General features: G+C 43.6%; 1 protein-coding gene across 1 annotated transcript; it reads right to left on the bottom strand.

Annotated features, from left to right (window-relative positions):
- Nucleotides 1-1,545: 1,545 nt before the first annotated feature.
- LOC106581468 (extracellular calcium-sensing receptor) lies at nucleotides 1,546-18,962 on the bottom strand. The gene is given in 13 exon segments (XM_014163537.3): nucleotides 1,546-1,940; nucleotides 1,942-2,055; nucleotides 2,145-2,617; nucleotides 2,713-2,836; nucleotides 3,252-3,482; nucleotides 3,696-4,337; nucleotides 4,443-4,550; nucleotides 4,675-4,761; nucleotides 5,085-5,373; nucleotides 5,469-5,635; nucleotides 14,133-14,212; nucleotides 18,395-18,544; nucleotides 18,917-18,962. Coding segments are annotated over 13 exon segments (2,841 nt in total). The 3' UTR covers nucleotides 1,546-1,610.
- Between the last annotated feature and the right edge of the window lie 4,858 nt (nucleotides 18,963-23,820).

The raw sequence follows: 23,820 nt of genomic DNA, 5'->3' as shown, positions 1-23,820 counted from the left end.
TGGTGGGGAGGTGGATGGATGTTGAAAACGGTTACTGAAAAACAGCAGGTGAAAGAGCATGGTTAAACCTCCCAAGATGTACACCCATTGGTTGAGAGAAGAAGGTGATAATTGACAGAGTGAGCTCATTGGTTGAACAGCAAGCGTGAGAATTGTGCATTGTTGTGCCTTGCTTATAGACTATAAGGTCAATAGGTGATTGACATTCAACACATGGCTAACAGGGAAGAGGAGGAGAAACAAGACGCTATGATTATATATATTTTTTAAATGTAACCTTTATTTAACTAGGCAAGTCATTTAGGAACAAATACTTATTTACAATGATGGCCTATCCCAGACGACACTGGGCCCATTGTGCACCGCCCTACTGGACTACCAATCACAACCGGATGTGAGCCAGGGACTGTAGTAACACCTCTTGCACTGAAATGCAGTGGCTTAGACCCCTGCGCCACTCTGGAGAACATCATGATGCTGATACGTTTGTATTCATTCCCACTGTGATGATTATACGTTTGTATTCATTCCCACTGTGATGATGATACGTTTGTATTCATTCCCACTGTGATGATGATACGTTTGTATTCATTCCCACTGTGATGATGATACGTTTGTATTCATTCCCACTGTGATGATGATACGTTTGTATTCATTCCCACTGTGATGATGATACGTTTGTATTCATTCCCACTGTGATGATGATACGTTTGTATTCATTCCCACTGTGATGCTGATACGTTTGTATTCATTCCCACTGTGATGATGATACGTTTGTATTCATTCCCACTGTGATGATGATACGTTTGTATTCATTCCCACTGTGATGATGATACATTTGTATTCATTCCCACTGTGATGATGATACATTTCTATTCATTCCCACTATGCCCCTAGAATAGGAAACAAAGGGTATTATGTTACGCTTACGAGATATAGTTAAATGACCATTCAGACTTCCTGATTGAACTTCCTGAAACTACATTATAATTTCCACACAATCTAAATCAGGGAGGGGCCACAAAGGTGCAGTAGTCTTTTTGAGGGCCCTAAATTACATTTTGTTGGGAGGCCACCCCACCTTATGAGACTATTTTTTTTTTTTCGACAGCAGAGAAGAAGTTTTATATATCTACACAGTTTGCCATTGGGCGTAGAGAAATTGCTGCAGTTTTAAAGCAAGTTTGTTGCAACATTTTCCCATGTGGCAGAGAGAAGATTTAGCAATTTTACAGCTATTTTCCTGCAATTCCACAAATTTTGCCATAGGTTGTAGAGAAGTGTTTGCGGTTTTCAATCTGATATCTGAATGAGAGTGGTAATTTGACCATGATTACTATAATTTTAGTAATGTTAGCTGACATGGACTAATTGAGAGACTGTCAGTGACTGACACAACAACAGCAAAATGCTGACGCAGAACCACATTTCTAAATTTCACCTTGTGTATTCTACTATTCTTAATATTCAATATTAAGTTGATAACCTGACCGAGTTCCTAAAAAACCCCAAATTGATCAGTTTTGTAAATTGATCGCGGGCCTACAAAAGGGGGGGCGGGCCGTCAGTTGCCCGGTCCCTGATATAAATGATAGACGTTGTAAGATCCACTAGAATGTCTTGTCAGCTGCAGACTTGGCCATGAGGTGTTTCCTGTTGTTCTTCTCAGGCTTCAGCAGAATTATGTAACATTTGGGCAGGAAGAGGCAGGTCAGCAGGCCGAAACTGGAGCCCAGGATGGCGAACACCTCCGTGGCCGTGGAGTACTTCCCAGGAGAGCTGACGTAGGCAGGGATGAAGGCCACCCACACAGCACAGAAGATCAGCATGCTGAAGGTGATGAACTTGGCCTCATTGAAGTTGTCTGGGAGTTTCCTGGCCAGGAAGGCTAAGAGGAGACAGAGGGAGGCCAGAAGGCCGATGTAGCCCAGCACCAGAGCAGAAGCCCAGAGTTGAGCCCTCATCACATAGGAGGATGACACAGGCACTCTCACGTGTCATCAGTCTGCGTGGGCTGGGAGGGGAAACAGCCAGCCACACAGCACAGATCACCACCTGGAGGAGGAAAATAATTGTCATGTTGATACGTAACAGTCCAACAAGGGTGCATGATACGAAGAGAACAGCTGGGTCAATGTTCCTACCTGGACCAGAGTACAGAGTGAGATGAAGGCTCTCTGCTGTAGAGGCCCAAACCATTTCATGACATTACTGGCTGGAAGTGTAGCCCTGAAGGCCATCAACACCACTATTGTTTTCCCCAGAACACAAGAGATGCAGAGGACGAAGGTGATCCCAAACGCTGTGTGACGCAGCATACAGGACCACTCAGAGGGCCGGCCAATGAAAGTAAGAGAACACAGAAAACACAGAGTCAAGGAGAAGAGCAGCAGGAAGCTCAGCTCAGAGTTGTTGGCCCTGACGATGGGGGTGGCGTGGTGACAGGAGAATATGAGGATGACTGTGGCAGTGCAGAAGGACCCCAGGAGGGCCACGGAGAGCAGAGCGATACCCATTGTGTCACTGTAGGACAGGAAGTCAACCAGCTTGGGGATGCAGGCTGTACACTCCTCATTGGACCAGAACTCAGGTAGGCATCGGACACATTCTGTAGCATCTGGGGAACATGGAGAAGTCAAGACATATTTCTCTAGTGAGGCTGGGTTATGACAACACATTCTCACATCCATACTGGCTGTAGACTGGCCTCACCTGTCTGATTGCTAATCTCTCCTGCTGTACAGACCACACAGTCAAAGCAGCAGATAGGGAGGTGAGGCCTGATGGCCCTCCGAGTGCCTGGTGGACAGCTGCTACTGCATACTGACAGAGGGACCTAGGGGGGAGGAAGATCACACACTACTTCAGTCAGAATTAAACATGAATGCACAGGAACACACATGAGAGCAACAGAGATACAAAAATAAATACAAATAAAACTTAATTAATGTATTATATGACCATATTCTATGACCATGAAATTCAAAAGAACACATCTGAAAAGGAAAACTAAACTGCTAAATGCAATTTCTTACAACAACAACAAAACGATTAACAGACATCGTAGATGGATGCAGTTTAATGAAATGAATATTCTCTGTTGCATCCATCTCCTCCAGCTACTCTTTGCGTTACCATTTTCGAAGAAATTAAATCATATTTTTCCAAAGAAATCTAACTAGGAGAGCTTTTTTTAAAAAGAATATTAAGAGATTAAAATGTAAAAGTTCAGACATTTATTAGAGCCTTACTGTTGTCTGGTTTCCATTCCAGATGATGTCCGTTTTCTGGATGTATAGTTTCTTCCTGCCCAGGCTGGTAGTCTCGTCAAACCTCCCCACTGTGACAAACTCCACCTGACCGTCTGCCTCTAACTGCCAGTTCACCAGGTCATACACAGCCACTGGGTCCCCGTTCACATCAAACTTAGTCTCATCACCAAACGAGTTAGAGAACTCCACCTGCTTCAGGTAGTGCAGGAGCTGAGGAGAGAAAGACAATCGGGCATACATTCAGAATGTTTCAAATGTAACCATTTGTCTTGTTTAAAACTATTTTTAAAAGTAACTACTTTTCTTACTTAAAACTATATATGAAAGTTAAAGAAAATGTTTTGTCTAAAACGGTATTTAAAAGTAACTATTTTTCTTGTTTAAAACATCAGTACATTTATCTGACCAGTACCAGTCCAGTACCTGCCATGGCTGTACACTGTCAGTATTTGGGCAGGCATGCAGATGGAAAGGTCCTCTTCCTGTCTCGCAGCTCCTCATAGCATGCAGTGCATGGGCAATGGCGTACACAGCCTTGTACACATTATAGGATATCCTCAACTGAGACACGTCAGAGTAGATGTTCCTGACACTGCCCAGGTCCTCAGACCCAGAGCACAGAGGTTTACCCCTCTGACTATCTCCACCCCCATCACCCTGCAGGCTACACCTAAACACCTCCTCCCAGAAAGGGCGTAGGAACGGGTCCTTGGAGGCATCTGGGCCTGAGGGGTGCAGACGCAGCAGGAACTCCTGTAGTCCAGGGATGTGCACAGCTCGGCGGATGGCAAAGCCCATAGAGCCCTGGAGGATAGGGAGGAAGCGGGGAGGGGTGGAGAGAACTGAGGCTGTACTCCAGGCTTCGCTGGCCAGCCACTGCACCCCTGTCAGACCTTGCCGCAGGGCCTCGTCAAACAAAGCTCCAGCATCCTGCTCCAGGGCAAACACCAGAACCACCCCAGCCCCGGAGGACCGAATACGGGCAACGATGGAGGCCATGGCCCCCTCCGCGTGGTTTTTGGGGATGATTTCATGGAGGGCCACGCAGGCACCGAGCTTCTGCACCTATAATGGTATACTATGGTCATTTAGCAGACACTTTAAGCCATAACACATTCACATTGTGTATTTTTCCACACAGGAGAAAATTATACAGTATATCCCACAAACCTTCTCAGAAAATATTTGGGCTCCCCCACGACCATATGCATCGTCCCCGGCAACCACACCCACCCATTTCCAGCTGAAGTGCTGGACGAGCTGCACCAGGGCATCCACCTGGAATCAGACACGGATTAACCTTTTCCCAACACTCAATTGCTACTAGAGTAGAGATTCGATAGGAATTAGATTAGAGAGAGAAAGTGGATAAGTTAGAGAGTTACATGGAATGAGAAGTCACCTGGAAGAAGTCACTGGGCATGGTCCTGAGGAAGGCTGGGAACTCTGCCTTGTTACTGAGACATGCACAGCTAGAGAAATAACTGACCTGAGAGAGAGAGACAGAGAGAGAGAGAGCGAGAGAGACAGGGAGAGAGGGAGAGAGAAAGAGACAGACAAGGAGAGAGGGAGAGAGAGAGGGAGAGAGAGACAGGGAGAGAGGGAGAGAGAGAGACAGGGAGAGAGACAGGGAGAGAGAGAGACAGGGAGAGAGACAGGGAGAGAGAGAGAGAGAGGAGAGAGAGAGAGAGAGAGAGAGAGAGAGAGGAAGAAAAAAAAAGTAACTCTTCAGCCAATGTACTTCTGTTAGTAACACCCTTAAACTGTGAAGAGTAGTATATACTGTTCATTGTAAGTGGTCAGTCTGCCTACCTGAGGTACTCTGAAGACTCCCAGGAAGCGAGCCACCACCAGAGACAGAGTGGAGCCTCCATCCCCGATGACCACCGGAACCAGGCCATGACAGGATCCCCCCTCCACCTCTCCCTCCCCTTCTCCCCCCATCAGTTCCACAGAAGCCCTCAGGGCGTGATAAGGAGTACTGCACGAATCATATATCTTATATCCCAGAGTGAAGTTGGGGAGCAGATGATCATCTCTGTTGATCTCCTCGATGGCAAACCTCATGGTCTGCATCCAGCGGAATGTCCGGAAGTTAAACCTGCGTGGGAGAGGAGAGGACAGAGGGATGAGTCTATTACACTGAATCCTTTTATGGTGACGGCCATAGTCTGGAGAACTAACTCAGACCCTCACCCGGTGCAGCGTGTGGGGGCTGGCTTGGAGGTGAAGGAGAGGTCAGGCTGCAGCATCATGTCATGGAGGGAGAAGAGGCCCCCCAGCATTACATCCCCCTCCCTCTGTAGCACAGGCAGGGCAGAGGGACCCGCCATCAGTCTACACTGCTGAGGCTTGGACTGAGGCTGGGAGGAGATTAGACAGAAGAACTCCAAGCACAGCACTGTCACACAAAGGAACCCTGATCTCTTCATTGTCTCAGCACTGCCACAATTTGCTCACATAAGTCAAAAATCTATATACCAGTTTATAACTTGTACATCCAACAAAGTCACACCGAGACTTTGACAGTTCCTACTGTACTACAATCCATAAGGAGACATAAAATCAAGCCATGCAGTAAAGAGAGTTGTTAACTCACTACAACAGCCTGCGTTCCCATGAAGAGAGATTCCTCCAGTTTTAGAAAACACACCCTACTAAACCGTAACATATTGCATATCCTCATAAAGTCCTAGAATACACCTGCCCAACTGCCAAAGAGATACATCCATGCTGAACCCTCACAGACAGTACAGCACACAGACCCAAACACATCCTCACCCACTCATTGTGGGGTCACGGCAAGAGCCCTCTTTATATGTTGCCTACCCGACTGCCCCCCCCCCCCTCCTCTCAGATCACCTCCTGTCTGATTGCTCTTATCTCCCCAGGGATACCGGTCAATGGAAAGACGAGAGCATCTGCCAGTTTCACTGCAAGACAGTGAGAATAACAAACAACTGCCATGCACATTGGACCATAATGGAGTGAGACAGGAGACAAACACCATTTACCATTCTGCCTGAGTGAACCAGCTGATCTTACAGCAATGTGAGGAGGCAGAGGGCTCACCTCACCTCCCTGCAGACAGGTACCTCCCAGAGTGCTAAGAACCTTGGCGTGATCCTGGACAACACCCTGTCGTTCTCCACTAACATCAAGGCGGTGACCCGATCCTGTAGGTTCATGCTCTACAACATTCGCAGAGTACGACCCTGCCTCACACAGGAAGTGGCGCAGGTCCTAATCCAGGCACTTGTCATCTCCCGTCTGGATTACTGCAACTCGCTGTTGGCTGGGCTCCCTGCCTGTGCCATTAAACCCCTACAACTCATCCAGAACGCCGCAGCCCGTCTGGTGTTCAACCTTCCCAAGTTCTCTCACGTCACCCCGCTCCTCCGCTCTCTCCACTGGCTTCCAGTTGAAGCTCGCATCCGCTACAAGACCATGGTGATTGCCTACGGAGCTGTGAAGGGAACGGCACCTCCATACCTTCAGGCTCTGATCAGGCCCTACACCCAAACAAGGGCACTGCGTTCATCCACCTCTGGCCTGCTGGCCCCCCTACCTCTGAGGAAGCACAGTTCCCGCTCAGCCCAGTCAAAACTGTTCGCTGCTCTGGCACCCCAATGGTGGAACAAGCTCCCTCACGACGCCAGGACAGCGGAGTCAATCACCACCTTCCGGAGACACCTGAAACCCCACCTCTTTAAGGAATACCTAGGATAGGATAAAGTAATCCTTCTAACCCCCCCCCCCCTTAAAAGATTTAGATGCACTATTGTAAAGTGGTTGTTCCACTGGATATCATAAGGTGAATGCACCAATTTGTAAGTCGCTCTGGATAAGAGCGTCTGCTAAATGACTTAAATGTAAATGTAATGTAAATATAAGTCTCAGACTTCTAATTTACACACTCCTCAATGAAGAATGTGTGTCTCGGTGGAGTTATGACAAAATAATTATATAACACTGCTTTTGTCATGGCAGAATAGGAGCAAAACAGTAAGTATTGTGGAAAGTCTTGCATGTGATGTACAGTACGTATATGTTAATAAACAGTACCAGTCAAAAGTTTGGACACACCTACTCATTCAAGGGTTTTTCTTTATTTTTACTATTTTCTACATTGTAGAATAATAGTGAAGACATCAAAACTATGAAATAACACATATGGAATCATGTAGTAACCAAAAAAGTGTTAAACAAATTCTTCAAAGTAGCCACCATTTGCCTTGATGACAGTTTTACACACTCTTGGCATTCTCTCAACTAGCTTCATGAGGTAGTCACCTGGAATGCATTTCAATTAACAGGTGTGCCTTGTTATAAGTCAATTTGTGGAATTTATTTCCTTCTTAATGCGTTTCACCCAATCAGTTGTGTTGTGACAAGGTAAGGGTGGTATACAGAAGATAGCCCTATTTGGTAAAAGACCAAGTCCATATTATTATGCCGCTCAAATAAGCAAAGAGCAATGACAGTCCATCATTAGATTAAGACATGAAGGTCAATCAATCCGGAAAATTTCAAGAACCGAAAGTTTCTTCAAGTGATGCCGCAAAAACCATCATGTGCTTTGATGTAACTGGCTCTCATGGGGACTGACACAGGAAAGGAAGACCCAGAGTTACCTCTGCTGCAGAGGAGAAGTTCATTAGAGATACCAGCCTCAGACATCGGCAAATAAATGCACCTCAGAATGCAGCCCAAATAAATGCTTCATAGAGTTCAAGTAACAGACACATCTCAACATCAACTGGTCCCGTGTGGCTCATTTGGTAGAGCATGGTGTTTGCAGCGTTGTGGGTTCGTTTCCCACAGGGGACCAGTACGGGAAAAAAATGTTTTATGAAATGTATGCATTCACTACGGTGAGTTGCTCTGGATAAGAGCGTCTGCTAAATGACTATAATGTGAATCAGGCCTTCATGATCGAATTGCTACAATGAAACCGCTACTCAAGGACACCAATAATAAGAAGATACTTTGTTGGGCCAAGAAACCTGAGCAATGGACATTAGACCAGTGGAAATCTGTTCTTTGGTCTGATGAGTCCAAATTTGAGATTTTTGGTTCCAATCGCCGTGTCTTCGTGAGACACAGAGTAGGTGAATGAATGATCTCCAGATGTGTGGTTCCCACCATGAAGCATGGAGGAGGAGGTGTGATGGTGTGGGTGTGCTTTGCTGGTGACACTGCCTGTGATTTATTTTCATTTCAAGGTACACTTAACCAGCATTGCTACCACAGCATTCTGCAGCGATAAGCCATCACTTCTGGTTTGCACTATCATTTGTTTTTCAACAGGACAATGACCCAAAATACATATCTAGGCGGTGTAAGGGCTATTTGACCAAGAAGGAGAGTGATGGGGTGCTGCATCATATGGCTTGGCCTCCACAATCACCCAACACAACCCAATTGAGATAGCTTGGGATGAGTTGGACTGCAGAGTGAAGGAAAAGCAGTCAACAAGTGCTCAGCATATGTGGGAACTCCTTCAAGACTGTTGGAAAATAATTCCAGGTGACTACCTCATGAAGCTAGTGCCAAGAGCTGTCATCAAGGCAAATGGTCCTTTGAAACACTTTTTTGGTTACTACATGATTCCATATGTGTTATTTCATAGTTGTGATATCTTTACTGTTCTACAATGTAGAAAATAGTGAAAATAAAGAAAAACCCTGGAATGAGTAGGTGTGTCCAAACTTTTGACTGGTACTGTATACAGTGCATTTGGAAAGTATTCAGACCCTTTGACTTTATCCACATGTTGTTACGTTACAGCCTTATTCTAAAATGGATTCAATCATTTTTTCCCCTCATCAATCTACACACAATACCCCATAATGACAATGCAAAAAAAAGAATTTTTTTTTTGCAAATGTATATTTGAAAAAAAAAACGGAAATATTTCATTTACATAAGTATTCAGAACCTTTACTCAGTACTTTGTTGATGCACCTTTGGCAACGATTACAGCCTTGAGTCTTCTTTGGTATGACGCTACAAGCTTGGCACACCTGTATTTCGGGAGTTTGTCCCATTCTTCTCCGCAGATCCTCTCAAACTCTGTCAGGTTGGATGGGGAGCGTCGCTGCACAGCTATTTTCAAGTCTCTCCAGAGATGTTGGATCGGGTTCACGTTTGGGATCTGGCTGGGCCACTCAAGGACATTCAGAGACTTGTCCCAAAACAACTCCTGCATTGTCTTGGCTGTGTACTTAGGGTCATTGTCCTGTTGGAAGGTGAACCTTCGCTCAAGTCTGAGGTCCTGAGAGCTCTGGAGCAGGTTTTCATCAAGGAACTCTCTGTACATTACTCCATTCATCTTTGCATTGATCCTGACTAGTCTCCCACAACAAAACATACCCACAGCATGATGCTGCCACCACCATGCTTCACTGTAGGGAATGTTGCATGTTCCTCCAGATGTGACATTTGGTTTTCAGGCCAAAGACTTCAATCTTGGTTTCATCAGACCAGAGAATCTTGTTTCTCATGGTCTCAGTGTCATTTAGGTGCCGTTTGGCAAACTCCAAGCGGGCTGTCATGTGCCTTTTACTGAGCCTTCCGTCTGGCCACTCTACCATAAAGGCCTGATTGGTGGAGTGCTGCAGAGATGGTTGTCCTTCTGGAAGGTTCACCCATCTCCACAGAGGAACTCTGGAGCTCTGTCAGAGTGACCATTGGGTTCTTAGTCACCTCCCTGACCAAGGTCCTTCTCCCTCGATTGCTCGGTTTAGCCGGGCGGCCAGCTCTAGGAAGAGTCTTGGTGGTTCCAAACTTCTTCCATTTAAGAATGATGTAGGCCACTGTGTTCTCGGGGACCTTCATCGCTTCAGAATTTTTTTGGTACCATTCCCCAGATCTGTGCCTTGACGCAATGCTGTCTCTGAGCTCTACGGACAATTCCTTCAACTTCATGGCTTGGTTTTTGCTCTGACATGCACTGTCAACTGTGGGACCTTATATAGACAGGTGTGTGCCTTTCCAAATCATGTCCATTCAATTGAATTTACTACAGGTGGACTCAAATCAAGTTGTGGAAACATCTCAAGGATGATCAATGGAGAGGGTCTAAATTCTTATGTAAATAAGGTATTCCTTATTTTATTTTTTAATTAGCAAAAATGTCTAAAAACCTGTTTTCGCTTTGTCAATGAGGGGTATTGTGTGTAGATTGATGCGACCATTTTTTATTCAATCCATTTTAGAACAAGGCTGTAACTTATCAAAATGTGGAAAAAGTCAAGGGGTCTGAAAACTTTCCTAATGCGCTGTACTGTACATGTGTAGCTGATTCATTCAGGACACAGTATTGCTCTTTTCCCTTCATGCCAGCTCTGAGTCTCTTAGTGGAGTAAAGCATACATACATAGTATTTAGAGAGTTGGCACAACTTTTAGAATTTTAAATATTGTTCTAATTCTAGATATTCAGTTCAATTGTATTGTTTAAATATTCCCCGTGTCATGTTAATGGGGCGCTAACATGTCTGCCATAGAATGTTGTAGTGTCATGTAAATGCATCATAATGCAAAAAAACTCAATGTCTCAACTCTCTAAATCCAAATCTCTGCTGTAAACCTGTGGAGTAATGACTCATTAAGTCCCACTTTGTGTAATAATGTGCTCTGGTGTTGGGGAACAGATCATTAAGACTAGCGCTGCAGGCTATGTGAGACAGAGAGGAGGGCAGAGAGAGAAAGATGTAAACAGATAGAATGAGTGTTATGTCGCCTCAGGCTATAGTTTGGCTCCTCTTAACTAATACCCTCCCTTTGTGAGAACGAGAGAGGAGGATGGAGAGAGAGGGAGGGAGGGAGGGGGGGAGGGGGAGTGATTGAGAGGTGGAGAGGTGTGTTGTGGTGCTCCAGGTAACAGGTTCCCCTCCTCTCCTCTAATATCTCCCTGAGACTACTTCTGCTTAGTAAGTAGGGTCATAACAAGATGTCCCAGGTTGCACCTCTCTCAGAGGAGGACCTGTTCAGATGATAATGAAAACAACATGGTGAGAGAGAGAACAACACTGAGAAAGTTACTGTATCACTGAGCTCCTCCAGGGAATAGGCAGGAGGCACAGAGCAGTGATTAGTTAATCAGGCAGAAAAAACATAACATGATGGTCCATTGAACTCCATTGTAAAGTTAAAGGGTGACAATATAGTAGCATATGTAGGCTATGTCTGAATCCAGGACACTAATAAAAGGTTTGGTAGCTAACTCAGAACTTAAATTGATCAGCTGACATTACTGTTGATGACTTCTGTCATATCATCAATTTAACACTGATATGGACTAGGCATATGAACACATAAAAACACCTTGAAAAGATGTCTAACTGGCCTCTTTATATCCTTAACAGACAGCACCAAATATTCTGTAAACACCAGCCCGAGAGTCTTTGTAGGAAGTCAAAACAAATGTTCTGTAAACACTAGCCTGGGAGGCATCTAGGAAGTCAAAACAAATATTCTGTAAACACCAGCCTGAGAGGCTTGTAGGAAGTCAAAACAAATGTTCTGTAAACACTAGCCTGAGAGGCTTGTAGGAAGTCAAAACAAATGTTCTGTAAAAACCAGCCTGAGAGGCTTGTAGGAGGTGAAAACAAATATTCTGTAAACACCAGCCCGAGAGGCTGGTTGGAAGTGAAAACAGATGTTATGTAAACACCGGCACGAGAGGCCTGTAGGAAGTGAAAACAAATGTCCTGTAAACACCAGCCTGAAAGGCCTGTAGGAAGTGAAAACAAATGTCCTGTAAACACCAGCCTGGGAGGCTTGTAAGAAGTCAAAACAAATGTTCTGTAAACACTAGCCTGAGAGGCTTGTAGGAAGTCAAAACAAATATTCTGTAAACACCAGCCCGAGAGGCTTGTAGGAAGTGAAAACAAATATTCTATAAACACCAGCCTGAGAGGCTGGTAATAAGTGAAACAGATGTTATGTAAACACCAGCCTGAGAGGCTTGTAGGAAGTGAAAACAAATGTCCTGTAAACATCAGCCTGAGAGGTTTGTAGGAAGTGAAAACAAATATTCTGTAAACACCAGCCCGAGAGGCTTGTAGGAAGTCAAAACAAATGTTATGTAAACACCAGCCTAAGAGGTTTGTAGGAAGTGAAAACAAATGTCCTGTAAACACCAGCCCGAGAGGCTGATAGGAAGTGAAAACAGATGTCTTGTAAACACCAGCCCGAGAGGCTTGTAGGAATGTGAAAACAAAAAGAAAGTTACTTTTAGCTGCTACAGAATCCCACAGTATTTAGTGACAGTTCTTTATGGAAATATTCTCAAATCTGCATATATATATTTTTTGAATCCCTCCAGATTTATGTTTCCAGCAAACGTACCTGTTGTGGATAAAAGGCTGTGCTTGATGATGTAGTGCACATAAAAATCACTTTTGTGGTTAAGTTCCCACGTACCGAATAAAATACATAAGGTAAATGGTTTCCCATAGCATTTTCAACTCTGCCAATGGTTTTGTCACAAAATCTGTTGCAATGGACAGCAAACTTGCCCAATCTGGTTTTGGCCCATGCTCTCCAGACAGGAGTCCGCTGATAAAGTGTGATGAGATATGGATAAGAGCAAAAGCTCCTATCATCATGTCACCAGCTTTCAAATAATAGCCTACCCTCGATATTTAGCCTATTGGAGATCTGCATGATCACTTTACACTAACCACCATGGGTTGTTCATCATAGCTTACTTCATCTGCCTATAAACTTTTCATGCTATTCTGAGTCGTGGTGGTAGGCCTACAACGTAACGTATCATCGCGTGACTTTAAGTTCTTTGATCTGATGGTTATTTTATCAATACTTGCTCATAAAGATGTTTCCACCGACATCTCACACGTAATTAATTTTACTGACAAAAACAAATCCCATGTCGACATTTATGAAATTGTAACTGGGATTTCCTGTTTCTTTCAGCCCTGTCATTGCTTTTTTAATGCGTAAGTAAAGTTATCCGCATGAAATGGTTGGATGGAAACCTGGTTAGTGTTCACAGAATGTCATCAGTACAATATAACAGTGAATAATCATTGTGTTGATCACTCTAAACTAAATTAAACAGGGATCTTACATTTCCCTATTACAAATGGAAAATGTTTACATTTGTTCTACTCAGTTATTGCAATTGCACTGGGTCCACTGAGAGCACTAGTTGCCCTGTGACAGAGATGGGGTTCTGAGAGATATTCATATATTATATGAAAGGTGAGGCCTGGCAGAAAAAGAGAGAGGGGGGGTGTTCTTTCAGACTGTTGTAACACTGTACGTTCACTTAAGTAAAGTATATAGTATATATACAGCTGTATACCACACGTTAGTTCTAGAGTATAGGTAAACAAACAGCCCCCAACTTATTTTAAGGATGAGCTGTTATTCTTTTTGACATTCAAAATCCCCCCTACCCTTTAATGAAAAGCATGTGGGTGGAGACGCCAACCACAAGATTTTCTCTCCCTGAGCTGCCACGGTTTCAGCTGAGGGCCTCTAAGTGGGAAAAAACACTAACTGTAGCAGACTGGCGAAGGAAAACAATTACAGAGAGACTTCCCCGGAGAGAGACAAGGAGGGTTGTTGTGAACTTAGAGAACCGGAAAATCACCTGTGTGCCTCTGCAACACCCCAGCCTTGCCCGGAGCGCTGTTTTAACAAGCCGCGTTAGGCCAGATGTAACGAAGCATGACAAAGACTCGCTGAAGCGGTTAAACGTGGCGCTTAGGGATGGGCACCGGTGAGGACACCTTGCCCCAGACCTGCCAATTTACGGTAAACCCAGGGGGTACAGGAGGAACGGAGAGGCCGGGCGGGCAGGCGAGGGCAGGTAGGTGTTTCATACACAGGTGATGACATCAGGGCCGGGGGCGATGAATCGAGGGTTCACCAGGTGTGGCGCAGAACCATAATCAGTCTCCAGGTCTGGCAGAGTAATGGGGGAAGTGATTAGGAGATGCATTAGGAGATGCAACAAGCTGGCAAGAGGCATTCAGAGGGGTAACTGTTGCTCTATTCAATGATCAACACACTTATTAGCTATGGGCTGGAGCAGACCTATTTTATTTATACAATAAACAATGTTCTATGTGCTATAGAAATGGAGAGATGAAGTAACATTTTCTGAAGACATTGAAATATTCACATCCTTACATGTTGCATGTTAATAGAACAATACTGTGAGGATGACAGTCGGATGTGTAATGATAGATCACAATGACTGTGCTAGGCTGATGTACAGATGGGCCTGTGTAACAGATAGGGTCTTTCCAGGAACCAGGTCACCAATATGGGCTGAGGTAGCCTGCTGTATGAGCACATATCTCAAAGTTTAAAATAAATCTACCATTGACATCACTACAGGATTTACTCACACATTTTTTCTAGTTAGGAATTGACCCTCTCTATCTTAAAAGGCCAATCTGCAGGTGACACAATAGCAAAGTGCTTACACCGCCACTGTTTAGGTAAAAAGCTGAGGGATAGGCCTGGAGAAGTGTAACCACTCTCAGATTAATAGACAGAGAGATGGAGGCAAAGACTGACCATCCATGATATTAAAAAGATAGTTTTAACCATGTTGTGAGGCTATACAGTGTTTCTTTACATTTACATTGTTTACAAATATTGGAGTAAAACAAGTTCATATTTTTTCAGATGTGATAAGACTATATTCTTCAAGAATCAATTGGAATATATCATTACTTTATCACTCCAAAAATGGATGTAGCAATTGCAGATTTCCCCTAACCTTTTACTGCCGTGGGTTAAATCAGGGTCACAAAAGTCTACCCCTCACACACATGGTTATGGGCTTAAAGAAAATACACCTGCACCATGTCAGATATAGAGTTGAAATGTATTACATTTTGAGTTTGCATCCCATTATTACACTTTATATACATCACAGAAGACTGAAATATAACACAACTGTTTGACATAGAAAAAAACGAACTTCTGCAGTTTTTGTTTTTATAATAATGTTTATTAATTATGGAATTATGAAAAATATGAATAATATTCCACCCATGATGCCACTAGAGGGCGATTTGGTCAGTTGACTGCAGGAAAGGGTTTTAACCGAGACTTGGCAAATAATGATGAGAATGTTAATGCACCAATGAGAGTCCATCCAGAGTAGGCTTAGCTACAATACTGGGAGAACATCATAATTTCTTGTAATAATCAAGTTAATAATGGTGATAAAAAAAAACATGTATTTCCCACCTTATTAGGAAACTACAACCCCTGCTAAATAACATGCCAGATAGTATAACCTGCAGTCAACGTCAGATTGATAGAGTGGATGCTTCTGCATGTTGTCATTGACTAACAGTGATCTAGAGAGGCTGCTCTCAGTCAACACAGTCAGTGGAGGGAGACAGAGTCCATGATAAGGCCCTCTATGCCTCTCTGTCACACTGAGATAGTTGTCAACCCCTGTGTCTGGGCAGAGAGGCTCATACTCTGAAACCAACACCTAACCCCTAGCCCATGCCAGAATGGACATATGAAAGGATTGGATAGGTTGTGTTTAAGTAATATGGTGGAAACTCCATCTGGCCTGCTGAGGTGTATTTCATGTTGCTTACATTCAATCTCTTTTCCTTTCATAGAGTCTAGGGATAGTGGTAAGAAGTGTAAGACTGTCCCATTGTCTTACAACAGTCCAAGACTGTTCCATTGTCTTACAACAGTCCAAGACTGTTCCATTGTCTTACAGCAGTCCAAGACTGTCCCATTGTATTACAACAGTCCAAGACTGTTCCATTGTCTTACAACAGTCCAAGACTGTCTCATTGTATTACAACAGTCCAAGAATGTCCCATTGTATTACAACAGTCCAAGACTGTTCCATTGTCTTACAACAGTCCAAGACTGTCCCATTGTCTTACAGCAGTCCAAGACTGTCCCATTGTCTTACAACAGTCCAAGACTGTTCCATTGTCTTACAACAGTCCAAGACTGTCTCATTGTATTACAGCAGTCCAAGACTGTCCCATTGTCTTACAACAGTCCAAAATTGTTCCATTGTCTTACAGCAGTCCAAGACTGTTCCATTGTCTTACAGCAGTCCAAGACTGTCCCATTGTCTTACAACAGTCCAAGACTGTTCCATTGTCTTACAGCAGTCCAAGACTGTCCCATTGTCTTACAGCAGTCCAAGACTGTCCCATTGTCTTACAGCAGTCCAAGACTGTTCCATTGTCTTACAGCAGTCCAAGACTGTCCCATTGTATTACAGCAGTCCAAGACTGTGTCATTGGTATATCTGTTCACTATCCCACATGAACCATAATGTAATCAATCAGATAGCTACAGCACCCGATGACACAGGAAGGCCAGATCATCAAGAATATCAACCACCACTATCATCCAGAAGGTGAGGTCAGTACAGGTGCACCAAAGCTGGGACCGAGAGACTGAAAAACAGAGTCTATCGCAAGGCTATCAGACTGTTAAATAGCCATCACTAGCCAGCTACCACCCGGTTAATCAACCCTGCACCTTAGAGGCTGCTGCCCTATATACATAGACTTGGAATCACTGGCCACTGTAATAATGGAACACTAGTCACTTTAATAATGTTTACATACTGCTTTACTCATTTCAAATGTATATACTGTATTCTACTGTATTTTAGTCAATGCCACTCTGACATTGCTCATCCTAATATTTATATATTTCTTATTTCCATTATTTTACTTTTAGATGTGTGGGTATTGTTGTAAATTGTTAGATACTACTGCACTGTTGGATCTAGGAACACAAGCATTTTGCTACACTTGCAATAACATCTGCTAAATATGTGTATGTGACCAATACAAATGGATTTGATTTGATTTGATTTAGCTACATGGTTGAGGATAGCATTCTGGAAAATGTTAATTACTTGAAAAGGTATTGCAACTCAATGTATTGCAACTCTATGTATTGCAACTCTATGTATTCCAATTCTATGTATTGCAACTCTATGTATTACAACTCTATGTATTCCAACTCCATGAATTGCAACTCCATGTACTACAACTCTATGTATTCCAACTCTATGTATTCCAATTCTATGTTTTGCAACTCTACGTATTGAAAAGCCATGTATTGAAACTCCATGTTTTGCAACTCTATGTATTGCAACTCTATGTATTCCAACTCTATGTATTCCAACTCTATGTATTGCAACTCTATGTATTGCAACTCTATGCATTGCAACTCTATGTATTACAACTCTATGTATTGCAACTCTATGTATTACAACTCTATGTATTGAAACTCTATGTTTTACAACTCTATGTATTCCAACTCTCTGTATTGCATCTCTATGTATTGCAAATCTATGTATTCCAACTCTATGAATTGCAACTCTATGTATTCCACTCTATGTATTCCAACTCTATGTATTCCAACTCTATGTTTTCCATCTCTATGTATTGCATCTCTATGTATTCCAACTCTATGTATTGAAACTCCATGAATTGAAACTCTATGTATTGCAACTTTATGTATTCCAACTCTATGTATTCCAACTCTGTGTATTGCAATTATGTGTATTGCAACTCTATGTATTGCAACTCTATGTGAGCCTTACAATGGGCTCAGTGTCATTTAGTAGGGATGCTGAAAGCTCTGTGTTATTTAGCAGGGAGGCTGAAAGCTCAGTGTTATTTAGCAGGGAGGCTGAAAGCTCCGTGTTATTTAGCAGGGAGGCTGAAAGCTCAGTGTCATTTAGTAGGGAGGCTGAAAGCTCAGTGTTATTTAGCAGGGAGGCTGAAAGCTCAGTGTCATTTAGTAGGGATGCTGAAAGCTCAGTGTTATTTAGTAGGGATGCTGAAAGCTCAGTGTTATTTAGCAGGGAGGCTGAAAGCGCTGTGTTATTTAGTAGGGAGGCTGTATGTTTGAAAGTTAGCATTGCATTTGTGACTAGAAAGTGCTGTTTCTCTGTCCAGTCTGTATTGGCCACATAGTGTTGACCACTGTCAATGCCACAATGGTCCAGGAACAGGCCATGACTTCCTCTGATGGAGCCAGGTGGGAGGCAGTGAAGGGGAACTGAGAGTCAAGGGGGAGTTCTGTCAGTAAGTCAGGGGCTTGTCAGAAGGCGACGCCTACCTAGGTTCTGAGGGGAACCAGAAGAAACCACGGGGGGGGGGCAGGCCTCAGGCTCCTCCACCTCAACACATGTGTTCTTGAGCTCAGATCTAACTCCCCGACCGACGGCTCTCAGAAGAGCACTCGCCTGGAAAACGATCTGACAGGCATCTGCACAAACACAAACAACCCAGGTTTTTAATTGAACCTGGGCTAAGAGCCATATCATAAGATCATTAAACAACCACAGGGCTGGAAAAAAACTATTACAACAAATTGAACAGAGCACACTTCAATGCCTCTCTAAATCAGGCACGCTGAATTAACTGGTAATTTAGTGTGACTGTCAAAAGTATTATTTTAATTATTATTTTATCCTTATCTAGATGATTATGATGGGCCTAAATTGCAAAGGAATGAGGTGATGTGAAGATTAATAATGTAAGTGAATACATCAAATGAAATTACTGCAATCTGCCAAAATTACACAAACATAAACAAACTGTCTGCCAGACGTGTACACACATGCAATGACTCACTCACGGACGCAGTGGCTCTGTTTGAGAGCATCAAAACTGTGATGTATCATGGGTAAATTGTGACTGCCTGCCTGATCTACAAATACTATTCAATAGTTATTTATGATGCAAGTTGATTTGTAGATCAGTCAGTCTAGACTCACCTTTAAAGTCGTCTTCAATGCCAAACGACCATTATTATTGCATGGATTACCTCGTAAATGGATCATGTGCCTTTGAAGGCCTACCGGTCAATTCACAATGTAATGTAGTCCTACACTATGACTTATGTATGGATTAAGCGCATGTTATACAGTGGGGGAAAAAAGTATTTGATCCCCTGCTGATTTTGTACGTTTGCCCACTTACAAAGAAATGATCAGTCTATAATTTTAATGGTAGGTTTATTTGAACAGTGAGAGACAGAATAACAACAACAAAAAATCCAGAAAAACGCATGTCAAAAATGTTATAAAATGATTTGCATTTTAATGAGGGAAATAAGTATTTGACCCCTCTGCAAAACATGACTTAGTACTTGGTGGCAAAACCCTTGTTGGCAATCACAGAGGTCAGACATTTCTTGTAGTTGGCCACCAGGTTTGCACACATCTCAGGAGGGATTTTGTCCCACTCCTCTTTGCAGATCTTCTCCAAGTCATTAAGGTTTCGAGGCTGACGTTTGGCAACTCGAACCTTCAGCTCCCTCCACAGATTTTCTATGGGATTAAGGTCTGGAGACTGGCTAGGCCACTCCAGAACCTTATTGTGCTTCTTCTTGAGCCACTCCTTTGTTGCCTTGGCCGTGTGTTTTGGGTCATTGTCATGCTGGAATACCCATCCACGACCCATTTTCAATACCCTGGCTGAGGGAAGGAGGTTCTCACCCAAGATTTGATGGTACATGGCCCTGTCCATTGTCCCTTTGATGTGGTGAAGTTATCCTGTCCCCTTAGCAAAAAAACACCCCCAAAACTCCATGTTTGACGGTGAAGATTGTGTTCTTGGGGTCATAGGCAGCATTCCTCCTCCTCCAAACACGGCGAGTTGAGTTCATGTCAAAGAGCTACATTTTGGTCTCATCTGACCACAACACTTTCACCAGTTGTCCTCTGAGTCATTCAGATGTTCATTGGCAAACTTCAGACGGGCATGTATGTGTATTCTTGAGCAGGGGGACCTTGCTGGCGCTGCAGGATTTCAGTCCTTCACAGCGTAGTGTGTTACCAATTGTTTTCTTGGTGACTATGGTCCCAGCTGCCTTGAGATCATTGACAAGATCCTCCCGTGTAGTTCTGGGCTGATTCCTCACCGTTCTCATGATCATTGCAACTCCACGGGGTGAGACCTTGCATGGAGCCCCAGGCCGAGGGATATTGACAGTTCTTTTGTGTTTCTTCCATTTGCGAATAATCACACCAAATGTAGTCACCTTCTCACCAAGCTGCTTGGCGATGGTCTTGTAGCCCATTCCAGCCTTGTGGAGGTCTACATTCTTGTCCCTGACATCCTTGGAGAGCTCTTTGCTCTTGGCCATGGTGGAGAGTTTGGAATCTGATTGATTGATTGATTGCTTCTGTGGACAGGTGTCTTTTTTACAGGTAACAAGCTGCGGTTAGGAGCACTCCCTTTAAGAGTGTGCTCCTAATCTCAGCTTGTTACCTGCATGAGAGGGGGTCAAATACTTATTTCCCTCATTAAAATGCAAATCAATTTATAACATTTTTGACATGGGTTTTGCTGGATATTTTTGCTGTTATTGTCTCGCACTGTTCAAATAAACCTACTATTAAAATTATAGACTGATCATTACTTTGTAAGTGGGCAAACGTACAAAATCAGCAGGGGATCAAATACTTTTTTCCCCCACTGTACATACAAGAAAGGGGGAGTTACCACAGCATAGGGAAGAACAGAAATCGTTCCACAGTCTCTGTGATATACACAAACACACGCATACTCACTCCAACATGGTTGAGGATTGAGGAGAAATGTGCTACTTCTCTTCTCGTCTTTAAGAATCATTTGTGTGTTGAAAATGCCTAACCACTTGTACAAACTAGTTTCATAGACTTCAAACAAACGGACATACCCCACCAGAAACGCCACTGTGGGTTTCTTCAAAGTACACAAAACCAAAAACAGTTGTGTAAAGAGCCATGTCATCAGAGGTTACTCAGGCAAAAAGCAAGTTTAGCTTATCAAAAAAATATAAAAAATGATTATATTATTATAAACTGGGTGGTTCGAACCCTGAATGCTGATTGGCTGACAGCAGTGGTATATCAGACCACATAACACAGGTATGACAAAACCTTTATTTTTACTGCTCTAATTATGTTGGTAACCAGTTTATAATAGCAATAAGGCACCTCAGGGGGTTGTGGTATATGGCCAATATACCACGGCTAAGGGCTGTATCCAGAACAGCCCTTTTCCATGGTATATTGGCCATATACCACACCCCCGCGGAACTTATTGCTTAAATATATCACAGCCCCTCTTTCTAAAGATCTAATTTAACAGTACTGTATATACGAATATGAATATGTACTGTACTGTATATAAGAATATGAACTGTACTGTATATAGGAATAGGAATATGTACTGTACATAAGAATATGAATGTGTACTGTACTCTGTATAAGAATAGGAACTATACTGTATTAAGGAATAGGAATATGTACCGTATATACGAATATGAATATGTACTGTATATACGAATATGAATGTGTACTGTACATAAGAATATGAATATGTACTGTACATAGGAATATGAATATGTACTGTATATAATAATATTAATGTGTATGGACTATAGGAATATGAACATGTACTGTATATAATAATATGAATGTGTACTGTACATAAGAATTTTTATATGTACTGTACTGTTTATAAGAATATGAAAATGTACTGTACTGTATATAAGAATATGACAATGTACTGTATATGTGAATAGTGTGTGAACTGTATTCTGTTGTCTCTTGGTGTCTTTCCTTTATATAACTCTTATTTTATATTTACGTTCAATTTAATGTCTTATCTTATGTTGTTCTTGTCTAGTACTATTGTGTACTTTGTCATGTATTTGTTTGTTTTATGTGAAACCCAGGAAGAGGATCTGCCTCATATGCAGTAGCTAATGGAGATCATACTAAACTTAACTCCTGAGCAGCACATTAGTGCATAAAGCATTCTAATCAGGAATCTCACTCAGTAATCGCTAACGAGGACACCATCTCAGCAGTCACAGGTATAGACAAATGTTACTGAAATACAGCCCCTGAACTTCACATCAAATTTGACAGCAAAACAAAATGTATAGCCCAAAGCCATCTAACATCACAGTTATTCAACCATCAGCTCTGAAAATCAGCTTTGAGACTCTGACCTGGCCCATCCCGAGCCTCAGGGCCCAAGGTCCCATGAGCCCTGACCCCACACTCTAGGCCTAAGGTACACCACCCACTCAGCTCCACAGCAGACACCACAGACTCTAGGCCTAGGACAGACCACCCACTCAGCTCCACAGCTCCAACCACTCAGCTCCACAGCTGACCCTACGCTATTGTCACTAGATGCATCTGCTTGCCTTATCCTTTCCCTCTTTGACGTCTTTCATTCATCGGTCCGGTGTTTTTTTAATCAGTGCAGATGAAAGAGGAGTAGACGAGGAGACATGGTCATGTCAGAGTATTGAGATGTATTAAATCCGCCCTGAAGCCCTGGAGCTCTACGACACAGCTGATGCCCTGGAGCTCTACGATACAGCTGAAGCCCTGGAACACTACGATACAGCTGAAGTCCTGGAGCTCTACCACACATCTGAAGCCCTGGAGCTCTACCACACAGCTGAAGCCCTGGATCTTTACCACACAGCTGAAGCCCTGGATCTTTGCCACACAGCTGAAGCCTTGGAGCTCTACCACACAGCTGAAGCCCTGGATCTTTACCACACAGCTGAAGCCCTGGATCTTTACCACACAGCTGAAGCCCTGGAGCTCTACCGCACAGCTGAAGTCTTGGAGCTCCACCACACAGCTGAAGCCCTGGAGCTTCACCACACAGCACCACACAGCTGAAGCCCTGGATCTTTACCACACAGCTGAAGCCCTGGAGCTCTACCGCACAGCTGAAGTCTTGGAGCTCCACCACACAGCTGAAGCCCTGGAGCTTCACCACACAGCACCACACAGCTGAAGCCCTGGATCTTTACCACACAGCTGAAGCCCTGGAGCTCTACCGCACAGCTGAAGTCTTGGAGCTCCACCACACAGCTGAAGCCCTGGAGCTCTACCACACAGCTGAAGCCCTGGAGCTTCACCACACAGCACCACACAGCTGAAGCCCTGGAGCTCTACCGCAGAGCTATGGCCAAACTGGGAAGGAGGACATTCCCCTTCAATATGCTATTGACCTACAGCAGAGTGTAATTGAATGTAATAGACAGTACCCCCCCCCGTCCCCCCCGTGACCCCCGTCCCCCCACCCCCAGAATATTGATGATCACTGATGATGTCCCCCATGGACTAAAAAGCCATCTTGATTTTAAAGCAGCACAGTGATGATAAATTCTTTCAATATAAGCAATAATATCCACAGTCCCATCACGCCTGTCTCTGATTGGATAACTCTAGTCCACCAAACCCTGCAGCTGATTCACCACTCCAGAACATGTTTCCACTGCTCCAGTCCAATGGCGGTGAGCTTTACACCCCTCCAGAACATGTTTCCACTGCTCCAGTCCAATGGAGGTGAGCTTTACACCCCTCCAGAACATGTTTCCACTGCTCCAGTCCAATGGCGGTGAGCTTTACACCCCTCCAGAACATGTTTCCACTGCTCCAGTCCAATGGAGGTGAGCTTTACACCCCTCCAGAACGTGTTTCCACTGCTCCAGTCCAATGGAGGTGAGCTTTACACCAC

This window comes from Salmo salar, chromosome 20 (genome assembly GCF_965601325.2).
Source record: "Salmo salar chromosome 20, fSalSal1, whole genome shotgun sequence".
NCBI classification, from domain to species: Eukaryota; Metazoa; Chordata; class Actinopteri; order Salmoniformes; family Salmonidae; genus Salmo; species Salmo salar.
The sequence above is the reverse complement of the archived record's forward strand: the minus strand, read 5'-3'. Positions and strand labels throughout refer to the sequence as shown.